The sequence below is a fragment of the Leucopleurus acutus genome, assembly GCF_964270905.1.
Source record: "Leucopleurus acutus genome assembly, chromosome: 16".
Lineage (NCBI taxonomy): Eukaryota > Metazoa > Chordata > Mammalia > Artiodactyla > Delphinidae > Leucopleurus > Leucopleurus acutus.
The window spans coordinates 54,953,304-54,966,694 of record NC_139158.1 but is presented as its reverse complement, the minus strand read 5'-3'; the positions used below and the strand labels follow the sequence as shown (position 1 = coordinate 54,966,694).

The 13,391-nt window shown below is 40.5% G+C and overlaps 1 protein-coding gene across 1 annotated transcript in view; it reads right to left on the bottom strand.

Annotated features, from left to right (window-relative positions):
- The window catches only part of FERMT1 (FERM domain containing kindlin 1), a 64,929-nt gene that overhangs the window by 45,484 nt on the left and 6,054 nt on the right, over positions 1–13,391 (bottom strand). The window contains exons 3-4 of the mRNA XM_082856731.1: positions 11,680–11,913; positions 1,209–1,355 (exon numbers count right to left, since the gene is read on the bottom strand). Of these exons, the coding sequence (XP_082712857.1) occupies positions 1,209–1,355; positions 11,680–11,913 (381 nt within the window). The remainder of the gene's footprint in view (positions 1–1,208; positions 1,356–11,679; positions 11,914–13,391) is intronic.

Here is a 13,391-nt window from a genome sequence, read left to right as displayed (position 1 = left end):
GCAGTTCCACGTGTAGATGTATTTCTGGTGTATCTGTGGGGAGGAAGGTGATCTCCACGTCTTACTCTTCCGCCATCTTCCTCCGACCGAGATTAATTCTTATATATAGGCATATCTTATTTTATTGTGCTTCGCAGATACTGGTTTTTTGTTTTTTTAGAAATTAAAGGTTTGTGGCAACTGTGTGTTGAGCAAGTCTATTGGCGCCATTTTTCCAATGGCATTTGCTCACTTCGTGTCTCTGTGTCACATTTTCGTAATTCTAATATTTTAAGCTTTTCCATTATTATTATATTTGTCATGGGGGTCAGTGATCAGTGATCTTTGATGTTACTGCTATGACTTGCTGAAGGCTCAGATTATGTTAGCATTTTTATAAATAAAGTACTTTTTAATTAAGGTATGTACATTTTTTTTAAAGACATAATGCTATTGCACACTTAATAGTAACAGTAGAGTGTAAACTTTTAGCTTTTTTTTTTTGCATACGCGGGCCTCTCACTGTTGTGGCCTGTCCTGCTGCAGAGCAGAGGCTCTGGACGCTCAGGCTCAGCGGCCATGGCTCACGGGCCCAGCTGCTCCGCAGCATGTGGAATCTTCCTGGACCGGGGCATGAACCCGTGTCCCCTGCATCAGCAGGCAGACTCTCAACCACTGCACCACCAGGGAAGCCCTAGAGTGTAAACTTTTATATGAGCTGGGAAACAAAAAAAATTCGTGTGACTTTCTTTATTGCTGTGGTCTGCAATAGCTCTGATGTACGACTGTAAAAATAAAAGGATGATGCCTTTACAGAATTTTTACTGCCCCTCCTGTTACACGCCCAACTCAAAATTTAAATTGAGTTCAGGAAAGAGTGATATGAAGGTAGGATCAGGAAGAGAAGTATATCTGAGTGATCTAACAAATTTCCTTTACTCCCCAAATTCATGGCCAATTCTACTAAAGTTTTACATTCATCTGTGACCTAATACATACAATTAAAATAATGAGCCATACAACATGCCTTGTCAAAAAATTTCTGTTAGTTCTAAAATTAGTTGGATATTCTATCCTCATCACTGGAATCTTCAATTTTAGTCCTTCTTTGTTTGGGGGAGAGAAGAAAGGTGACCAGAGGGGAGGAGAGTTCTTGGGACTTAAGAATTTAAGAAATGCTTGGATTTAATAATGAATTAAAACAATAAAACACCTATCATAAATCTTACCTGGTGGACCCGAATTTGTTGGAGAACACTCCAGGCTTAAAATATCTTCAATTATGGGCTCCTTATTATTTTTTTCTTTTCTTTTTTTCTTTTTAAAATATTCACCAGAAGGCTTTAACAAGGAAACTTCTTCTGCTCTTCTAATATCTAAAAAATATATAAAAAAGAAAGAAGACATGCAAAAAGTAAAAAGAAAATTCCTTCTAAGACTCAAGAGTCATGTTGGGCATCTGAAACCATTTCTCAGGAAATTCCTGAGAGATAAATGGAACTAAATCGCATTCCTTTTGAAGAAATTGAAGGGGATAAGTGACTCCCAAAATGGGTGTGTGTGGGGGTCAGATAGTGGAGAGAGATTCAGTCTAGGAAAATTTCTAATTTGTTTTTTAATCTACTGTGAAAATATTTCAAACATATCCAATGTGAAGGGAATAGTATAGTGGCTCCTTCCTGTGATCATCACTCTGCTTAAACTGCTCTCAGCATTTTGCTATGCTTGTGTCATCTATTGACTACGTTTTCCCCTCCCTCCTTGCTTCTTTCCTTCCTCCCTCCCTTCCTTCCTTTTCTGTTTTTAGGTTTTTAAGCAACAACAAAAGACCCCATCTTTTTTCTTTATGGAACAGCGGTCTTCAGAGCCTTTCTCTGCCCAACAGCTACTTTCATCCCCGAGGCAGACATGGTAGGTGCCCCGCCCACCCCTTGGCCATCACCATTTCAGTGAGCTCTGACCCCCTTCCAATGGCAGCTAGGATGTGTCTCTCTACCCAAGGGCTTGCTCTGGATGCCAGAGTCCACACTGCTCAGATACAGATGCAACTGGCCACATGAGTTCAGTAAATTAACGCTCCCCAAGATCAGCCCTTGATGACTCAATGACTGATGAGAATGGTGTATTAACACCCCAGCTCCCTTGCCCCTTGGGTGGCACAGCCCCAAGGCATGTCCACACTGCCTCCCAGAGGTCCCCAGTTGCCCAAAGTGTGACTTGATCAGTGATACTTGCTCATTAGTGGCCTTCTCTTCCCAGTCTCAGTTTCCCACTCCCAGCCAGTGTTTCCTGGCATCACCTTCCAAATAAATAATATTTGTACTTGAATTCTTATCTCAGGTCTGCTTCTGGAGTACTCAAACTAAGAAGATAGTCCCCATTTTCCTCCATTAATCAAATATACTTACAACTGCCATTTCCAATCAGCACTGATAACTTTATAAACACACTGCGCTGCTAGGATCCTAGGTAAAAGCCAAGGAATGTGGATGTTAGAGTTTCTGGGCAGCTTTCCTGGAGGTAAATGCACTGATTCCATAGGTCCTCCTACCTCTTAGTTCAAACACTGCTTGGTGCTGAGGCTGAGGCTGGCAACTGGGCTCGATTCCCTCCCTTTAACCAAGCCTGACTGTCAGGTTGCAATACACACCTGTGACCATTCCAAATGCATAATTTATACACAAAACCCGGAAATGAATCAAAATTTCCAGTGGAAGCTTTACAAACAAAACAAAACAAAACACCGATATCTCCAAGCTCAAGATTTGTGTCTTGTCTTTTCTTTGAGGGAAAAAATCATCTTATTGCTAAATTTGATTTAGTTTCAATTGGTCACATATAAAAAGTGATTATTAGGGAATTCCCTGGTGGTCCAGTGGTTAGGACTCGGCCCTTTCACTGCTGTGGACTGCGTTCAATCTCTGGTTGGGGAACTGAGATCCCACAAGCCATGTGACATGGTCAAAAAGAAAAAAAAAAAAAGGGTTTATTAGAAATGCCAAGTTGAGTCCTTTAGAACTACCATGAAGGTGTAATCTGGAAAAGAATGTATGAATGTTTCTGTTTATTTCAAAACTTCCAAGTTTTCGGCCTCAGCTACAATGTGTGCTTCCAGTCCACTGTGGTGTGTGAAATGTAGAATTTTATTTACTCATTTACTCTGTTTTCAAATTTTCTTTAAAATATTACTGAAAGCAAGGTGCCCTGTGCTTGTCATTTGCTCACCATGCATCAGGGACAATTCTGGAACTTATGTTTTGTAATGGAAGCTTCCATTCATTTGCTCAGTCAACAACCAGTTACTGGAGTTGAGGAAGATGGCGGAAGAATAAGATGCAGAGATCACCTTCCTCCCCACAGATACATCAGAAATACATCTACACGTGGAACTGCTCCTGTAGAACACCCACTGAACACTGGCAGAAGACTTCAGACCTCCCAAAGGCAAGGAACTCCCCACTTAACTGGGTAGGGCAAAAGAAAAAACAGAGACAAAAGAATAGGGACGGGACCTGCACCAGTAGGAGGGAGCTGTGAAGAAGGAAAGGTTTCCACAAACTAGGAAGCCCCTTCATGGGCGGAGACTGCATGTGGCAGAGGGGGGAAGCTTTGGGGCCGCGGAGGAGAACGGAGCAATAGGGGTGCGGAGGACAAAACGGAGAGATTCCCGCATAGAGGGCAGGTGCCTACCAGCACTCACCAGCCTGAGAGGCTTGTCTGCTCACCCGCGGGGACAGGCGGGGGCTGGGAGCTGAGTCTCGGGCTTCGGTCGGATCCCAGGGAGAGGACTGGGCTTGGCGGCGTGAACACAGCCTGAAGGGGATAGTGCACCACTGCTAGCAGGGAGGGAGTCCGGGAAAAAGTCTGGACCTGCCAAAGAGGCAAGAGACTTTTTCTTGCCTCTTTGTTTCCTGGTGCGCGAAGAGAGGGGATTAACAGTGCTGCTTAAAGGAGCTACAGAAACGGGCGTAAACCATGGCTAAGAGCGCGGACCCCAGAGACGGGCATGGGACGATAAGGCTCCTGCTGCTGCCACCAAGAAGCCTTGTGAGCAAGCACAGGTCACTATCCACACCTCCCCTCCCAGGAGCCTGTGCAGCCTGCCACTGCCAGGGTCCCGTGATCCAGGGACAACTTCCCCGGGAGAATGCACAGCACGCCTCAGGCTCGTGCAACATCATGCTGACCTCTGCTGCCACAGGCTCGACCCGCATCCGTACCCCTCCCTACTCCCGGCCTGAGTGAGCCAGAGCCCCCGAATCAGCTGCTCCTTTACCCCGTCCTCTCTGAGCGAAGAACAGACGCCCTCAAGTGACCTACACGCAGAGGTGGGGCCAAATCCAAAGCTGAACCCCGGAAGCTGTGCGAACAAAGACAAAGGGAAATCTCTGCCAGCAGCCTCAGGAGCAGAGGATTAAATCTCCAAAATCAACATGATGTACCCTGCATCTGTGGAATACCTGAATAGAAAATGAATCATCCCAATTAAGGTGGACTTTGGGAGCAAGATATATTATTTTTTCCCCTTTTCCTCTTTTTGTGAGTGTGTATGTGTATGCTTCTGTGTGAGATTTTGTCTGTAAAACTTTACTTTCACCATTTGTCCTAGGGTTCTGTCTGTCAATGTTTTTTCACTTAAAAATTTTTTTTCTTAATAATTATTTTTATTTTAATAACTTTATTTTATCTTATCTTACTTTTATTTTATCCTCGTTCTTTCTTTCTTCTTTTTCTCCTTTCTTTTATTTATTTATTTTCTTTTTGCGGAACACGGGCCTCTCACTGTTGTGGCCTCTCCCGTTGTGGAGCACAGGCTCCGGACGTGCAGGCTCAGCGGCCATGGGTCACGAACCCAGCTGCTCTGTGGCATGTGGGATATTCCCAGACTGGGGCATGAAGCTGTGTCCCCTGCATCGGCAGGTGGACTCTCAACCACTGCGCCACCAGGGAAGCACAGTTTTTCTCCCTTTTATCCTGAGCCGTGTGGATGAAAGGCTCTTGGTGCCCCAGCCAGGCATCAGCGCTATGCCTCTGAGGTGGGAGAGCCAACTTCAGGACACTGGTCCACAAGAGACCTCCCAGCTCCACGAAATATCAAACAGTGAAAATCTCCCAGATATCTCCATCTCAACAACAAAACCCAGCTTCACTCAACGACCAGCAAGCAACAGTGTTGGACACCCTATGCCAAACAACTAGCAAGACAGGAACACAACTGCATGCATTAGCAGAGAGGCTGTCTAAAATCATAATAAGGCCACAGACACCTCAAAACACACCCCCAGATGTGGACCTGCCCACTAGAAAGACAAGATCCAGCCTCATCCACCAGAACACAGGCACTAGTCCCCTCCACCAGGAAGCCAACACAACACACTGAACCAACCTTAGCCACTGGGGACAGACACCAAAAACAACAGGGACTACGATCCTGCAGCCTGCAAAAAGGAGACCCCAAGCACAGTAAGATAAGCAAAATGAGAAGACAGAAAATCACACAGCAGATGAAGAAACAAGGTAAAAACCCATCAGACCGAACAAATGAAGAGGAAATAGGCAGTCTACCAGAAAAAGAATTCAGAATAACCATAGTAAAGATGATCCAAAATCTTGGAAATAGAATAGAGAAAATGCAAGAAACATTTAACAAGGATCTAGAAGAACTAAAGAGGAAACAAGCAACGATGAACAACACAATAAATGAAATGAAAAATACTCTAGAAGGGATCAATAGCAGAATAACTGAGGCAGAAGAACGGATAAGTGACCAGGAAGATAAAATAGTGGAAATACCTACTTCTGAGCAGAATAAAGAAAAAAGAATGAAAGAACTGAGGACAGTCTCAGAGACCTCTGAGACAACATTAAACGCACCAACATTCGAATTATAGGGTTCCCAGAAGAAGAGAAAAAGAAAGGGACTGAGAAAATATTTGAAGAGATTATAGTTGAAAACTTCCCTAATAAGGGAAAGGAAATAGTTAATCAAGTCCAGGAAGCACAGAGAGTCCCATACGGGATAAATCCAAGGAGAAACACACCAAGATACATATTAATCAAACTATCAAAAATTAACTACAAAGAAAATATATTAAGAGCAGCAAGGGAAAAACAACAAATAACACACAAGGGAATCCCCATAAGGTTGACAGCTGATCTTTTGCAGAAACTCTGCAAGCCAGGAGGGAGTGACAGGGCATATTTAAAGTGATGATGGAGAAAAAACTACAACCAAGATTACTCTATCCAGCAAGGATCTCATTCAGATTTGATGGAGCAATTAAAATTTTTACAGACAAGCAAAAGCTGAGAGAGTTCAGCACCACCAAACCAGCTTTACAATAAATGCTAAAGGAACTTCTCTAGGCAAGAAACACAAGAGAAGGAAAAGACCTACAATAACAAACCCAAAACAATTAAGAAAATGGGAACAGGAACCAACATATCAATAATTACCTTAAATGTAAATGGATTAAATGTTCCCACCAAAAGACACAGACTGGCTGAATGGGTACAAGAACAAGACCCATATATATGCTGTCTACAAGAGACCCACTTCAGACCTAGGGACACATACAGACTGGAAGTGAGGGGATGGAAAAAGATATTCCATGCAAATGGAAATCAAAAGAAAGCTGGAGTAGCAATTCTCATATCAGACAAAATAGACTTTAAAATAAAGACTATTACAAGAGACAAAGAACGGCAGTACATAATGATCAAGGGATTGATTCACGAAGAAGATATAACAATTGTAAATATTTATGCACCCAACATAGGAGCACCTAAATACATAAGGAAAATGCTAACAGCCATAAAAGGGGAAATCGACAGTAACACGATCATAGTAGGGGACTTTAACACCCCAATTTCACCAACGGACATATCATCCAAATGAAAATAAATAAGGAAACACAAGCTTTAAATGATACATTAAACAAGATGGACTTAATTGATATTTATAGGACATTCCATCCCAAAACAGCAGAATAGACATTTTTCTCAAGTGCTCATGGAATATTCTCCAGGATAGATCATATCTTGGGTCACAAATCAAGTCTTGGTAAATTTGAGAAAATTGAAATTGTATGAAATATCTTTTCCGACCACAATGCTATGAAACTAGATATCAATTACAGGAAAAGATCTGTAAAAAATACAAACACATGGAGGCTAAACAATACACTACTTAATAACGAAGGGATCACAGAAGAAATCCAAGAGGAAATCAAAAAATACCTAGAAATAAATGACAATGGAGACACGATGACCCAAAACCTATGGATGCAGCAAAAGCAGTTCTAAGGGGGAAGTTTATAGCAATACAATCCTACCTTAAGAAACAGGAAACATCTCAAATAAACAACCCAACCTTGCAGCTAAAGAAATTAGAGAAAGAAGAACAAACAAAACCCCAAAGTTAGCAGAAGGAAAGAAATCATAAAGATCAGATCAGAAATAAATGAAAAAGAAATGAAGGAAATGATAGCAAAGATCAATAAAACTAAAAGCTGGTTCTCTGAGAAGATAACGAAAATTGATAAACCTTAGACAGACTCATCAAGAAAAAAAGGGAGAAGACTCAAATCAATAGAATTAGAAATGAAAAAGGAGAACTAACAACTGTCACTGCAGAAATACAAAAGATCATGAAACATTACTACAATCAACTATATGCCAATAAAATGGACAACCTGGAAGAAGTGGACAATTCTTAGAAAAGCACAACCTTCCAAGACTGAATCAGGAAGAAATAGAAAATATAAACAGACCAATCACAAGCACTGAAATTGAAACTGTGATTAAAAAATCTTCCAACAAACAAAAGCCCAGGACCAGATGGCTTCACAGGCGAATTCTATGAAACATTTAGAAGAGAGCTAACACCTATCCTTCTCAAACTCTTCCAAAATATAGCAGAGGGAGGAATACTGCCAAAGTCATTCTACGAGGCCACCATTACCCTGATACCGAAACCAGACAAAGATGTCACAAAGAAAGAAAACTACAGGCCAATATCACTGATGAACATAGATGCAAAAATCCTCAACAAAATACTAGCAAACAGAATCCAACAGCACATTAAAAGGATCATAGACCATAATCAAGTGGGGTTTATTCCAGGAATGCAAGGATTCTTCAATATATGCAAATCAATCAATGTGATAAACCATATTAACAAATTGAAAGAGAAAAACCATATGATCATCTCAAAAGATGCAGAGAAAACTTTCAACAAAATTCAACACCCATTTATGATAAAAACCCTGTAGAAAGTAGGCATAGTGGGAACTTTCCTCAACATAATAAAGGCCATATATAACAAACCCACAGCCAACATTGTCCTCAATGGTGAAAAACTGAAAGCATTTCCACTAAGATCAGGAACAAGACAAGGCTGCCCACTCTCACCACTCTTATTCAACATAGTTTTGGAAGTTTTAGCCACAGCAATCAAAGAAAAAGAAATAAAAGGAATCCAAATCGGAAAAGAAGAAGTAAAGCTGTCACTGTTTGCAAATGACATGACACTCTACTTAAGAGAATCCTAAAGCTGCTACCAGAAAACTACTAGAGCTAATCAATGAATTGGTAAAGTAGCAGGATACAAAATTAATGCACAGAAATCTCTGGCATTCTTATACACTAATGATGAAAAATCTGAAAGTGAAATCAAGAAAACACTCCCATTTACCATTGCAACAAAAAGAATAAAATATCTAGGAATAAGCCTATCTAAGTAGACAAGAGACCTGTATGCAGAAAATTGTAAGACACTGATGAAAGAAATTAAAGATGATACAAATAGATGGAGAGATATACCATGTTCTTGGATTGGAAAAAATCAACATTGTGAAAATGACTCAATTCCCAAAGCAATCTACAGATTCAGTGCAATCCCTATCAAACTACCACTGACATTTTTCACAGAACTAGAACAAAAAATTTCACAATTTGTATGGAAACACAAAAGACCCCAAATAGCCAAAGCAATCTTGAGAACGAAAAATGGAGCTGGAGGAATCAGGTTTCCTGACTTCAGACTATACTACAAAGCTACAGTAATTAAGACAGTATGGTACTGGCACAAAAACAGAAATATAGATCAACAGAACAGGATAGAAAGCCCAGAGTAAACCCATGCACATATGGTCACCTTATCTCTGATAAAGGAGGCAAGAATATACAGTGGAGAAAAGACAGCCTCTTCAATAAGTGGTGCTGGGAAAACTGGACAGATACATGTAAAAGTATGAAATTAGAAGACTCCTTAACACCATACACAAAAATAAGCTCAAAATGGATTAAAGACCTAAATGAAACTATCAAACTCTTAGAGGAAAACATGGGCAGAATGCTCTATGACATAAGTCACAGCAAGATCCTTTTTGACCCACCTCCTAGAGCAATGGAAATAAAAACAAAAATAAACAAATGGGACCTAATGAAACTTCAAAGCTTTTGCACAGCAAAGGAAACCATAAACAAGACCAAAAGACAACCCTCAGAATGGGAGAAAATATTTGCAAATGAAGCAACCGACAAAGGATTAATCTCCAAAGTTTACAAGCAGCTCATGCAGATCAATAACAAAAAAACAAACAACCCAATCCAAAAATGGGCAGAAGACCTAAATAGACATTTCTCCAAAGAAGATATAGAGACTGCACACAAACACATGAAAGAATGCTCAACATCATTAATCATTAGAGAAATGCAAATCAAAACTACAATGAGATATCTTCTCACACTGGTTAGAATGGCCATCATCAAAAGATCTAGAAACAATCAGTGTTGGAGAGGGTGTGGAGAAAAGGGAACACTCTTGCACTGTTGGTGGGCATATTAATTGGTACAGCCACTATGGAGAACAGTATGGAGGTTCCTTAAAAAACTACAAATAGAACTTCCATATGACCCAGCAATCCCACTACTGGGCATACACCCTGAGAAAACCATAATTCAAAAAGAGTCATGTAGCAAAATGTTCATTGCAGCTCTATTTACAATAGCCAGAACATGGAAGCAACCTAAGTGTCCATCATCGGATGAATGGATAAAGAAGATGTGGCACATATATACAATGGAATATTACTCAGCCATGAAGAAAAACGAAATTGAGTTATTTGTAGTGAGGTGGATGGAGCTAGAGTGTCATACAGCATGAAATAAGTCAGAAAGAAAAACAAATACTGTATGCTAGCACATTTACACGGAATATAAGGAAGAAAAAAAGAAAAAGGAAAGGTCATGAAGTACCTAGTGGTAAGACGGGAATAAAGACACAGACCTACTAGAGCATGGACTTGAGGATATGGCGAGGGGGAAGGGTAGGCTGTAACAAAGTAAGAAAGTGGCATGGACATATATACACTACCAAACGTAAAATAGATAGCTAGTGGGAAGCAGCCACATAGCATGGGGAGATCAGCTAGGTGGTTTGTGACCACCTAGAGGGGTGGGATCGGGATGGTGGGAGGGAGGGAGACGCAAGAGGGAAGAGATATGGGAACATATGTATATGTATAACTGATTCACTTTGTTATAAAGCAGAAACTAACATACCATTTTAAAGCAATTTTACTCCAGTAAAGGTGTTAAAAAACAAACAAAAAAACAAACAAGCAGTTTTAAGCAGTTGATGTGTGCCAGGCATTCTCCTAGGTGTTAGGAACACAGACATGTTCAAGAAATGGTTCTGTCTTCACCTTATTTAATACTATACCAACCTGCCCTACCCAACACTGGCACTCTCAATCCTGTGTACACTATATACTTTTTCCTTTTTTTCTCCACTACCTATCTCCTTTTAACATCTTATTTTTTTACATGATTTATTTTCTGTCTCTGTATGCTACACCGTAAGCTCAAGGAGGGCAGAGATTTTGGTCTGTTTTTTTTGCTTAACCCATCCCTAGCACGCATCCTAGTGCCTGCCAAACCAATACGTATATATTTGTTGAAGGAATGAATGAGCAGTTTACAGTTTAATGGGGAGATAGATCACTCACTCACATACCGTATATACTGTGTTCAAATACTGAATCTTTGCCTTGGAACTCAAGAATATACCTACACACTTCCAAAAAATATAAAATAAGAACACCTTCCTGACCCAGGGTTTGCTCCTATTATGGGAGTCCCAGGAAGAAGAAATGTTTGGACAGTGTTGTCTCTAATGGCTGTTAAAGTTTCTGATCCATAATTAAGTGTACTTTCCTGCTTAAAATAAACTCCACAAATGATGTTTGCGGACAGAGTTATTTACTGGAGCCAAATGTTAGGGAAGCAATTAAGACATTGCATCACCATTATCTCAAAAACAATAGAGACACATTGGCTCTATGGTGATAATAATTTAATGGAACTCTTTTTTTGTCTTAAATATAATGATGATTTCAGTATGGCTTAGAGAAATGAGTTTTGCGGGGGGAAATCTTAATGGGGTTGTCTCTTCTGTTTACAAATCTCTTTGAAATAGTTTTAAGCTTTGTGGAAGTGAATCTGATTTATTCCAATAATTTTCCGTTTGGTTTAACTTCACTTAAATGGTTAAAGTCTCCAGAACTGGGCTCAAAAAGTATGCTCCTAATAAGGCACATGTTCTGTAAAGCCAACTGCTTGTGGACAGAAGTGCACGTATTTTCCTGTCCTCCTCTGCTGAGAGTCCAGAGGGCGCAGGCGCCTGCGGAAACTCACTCAGGGCTCTGCAGATGTCGCTGACCGCTCTGAAGACCACGGCTGAGAAGCTGACTCGCAGTCGCACTGTCTTCACGTTGGGCAGGCGGAGGCGAAGCATTTTATGCTGAGGGGTGAAGAGAAGCTTTGCATCTGCCTGGACCCCACATTTGTCCAGGGTCCAGTGCGTTTTCAGAAGCCAGCAGTGCTTTTGTTCCCACCAAAGGGCAAAGTCTGACCAGTCCTGGGCTATGTCTGCAAGAATGGAGAACACAGTGCAGTAAAGTGAGAGTGAGCACTCGCACCCCAGAGTCAAGTCTCTTGTGTGCAAAACTGAAGCCAACGCAGGTCTTCAGCTCCCACCTCCTCTTAAAACCCAAGGTTTCATCATTCTTGGCTTCTTGTCAAACTCCCTACGGCACGGCAGGTAGGAGACAGACTGAACCTTACCTTCTTTATATTTAAATACTATGGAAGGAAGAGAGACATACAATTTTTGTTCCTGATGAAATACTAAAGTTATCTTCTCCCAAGTCCCTTGGTGCCATGGTCCTTTCTGGGAAGGCCAGGAGCATCACCTCTGTTTAATCAAGATTATTTCTCTAATAGAAATGAATCTTTCCACAAGGGAATATCAACAGCTCCCAGTCAAATTCCATGCAGAAGTACTGGGAAGCTGACATTTCACTCTTCTCAGGAATGTCCATCTCTTATTAGCTCCACCAATTCCCAATTTCCAAAGTGTTTACACTGAAATCAGAGCTGAATATTTTCTCTCTTAATGGTAGCATCAACATTGAATTCTTCCCCTTCTTCAATGCCCCTTGGTATCTAGGTTGAATCTTTCCCCTTTGCCAATGTTAGAGTCAATATTCAATCTTTTATTTTGCTAAATTAAGAGCCACCGGTATTTTTATTTACTTAAAAAATAGTTTCTCCCTCTTTCTTTCTCTCTATTTAAATTAGAAAATGTTTCTCTCAGTGCTGTTAGAAGTATAAATGCTATAACTATTTTGGAAAGTCCTATTCGGTAATTTTTCTCTGAGCTATATACCCATTAGAAATGTGTGTACTATATAGACCAAAAGACAGGTACTATCTGTAAAAGCCCCCAAATGGAAACAATCCAAATATCTATCAACAGGTAAATGGATAAATTGTGGCATAGTCATACAATGGAATATTATACTGCAATGAGAATCAATGAACCCAAACTATATGCAATACCATGGTTAAATCTCACAGACATAATGTGGCAGGAAAGAAAGCAGATGCCTAAGAATTATACTTATATAAGTATAATTCCACTTATATACAGTTTACTGTACAGTTTACTCCTATGGAGTAAGAATTCAGGACAGTGGTTACCCTTGGTGGGGCAGTGGCTGGGAGGGGTTAGGTGCGGGACTTGGGTGGGGGAACAGGTAATGTTCTCTTTCTTGATCTGGGTGGTGGTTATATGACTTTGTGAAAATTCACTGAACTGTACACTTATAATAAGTGCACTTTTCTGTACGTATATGATACTCCAATGAAAGCTTACTTAAAAATACTTTATATCACTAGTGTAAATGATAAGCTAACATCTGTGGTCTTAAGTAGAAGACAAAAAATAAATAAAAAGAAAATAGAACATTATTAAATTCTAGGTACCTCATGTTGACTCGTGATGTGAAGACTCTGACCCTGAAGACTTCTTCCCTTGTTTTAAACAGGGTGAGTAGCAAATGGTG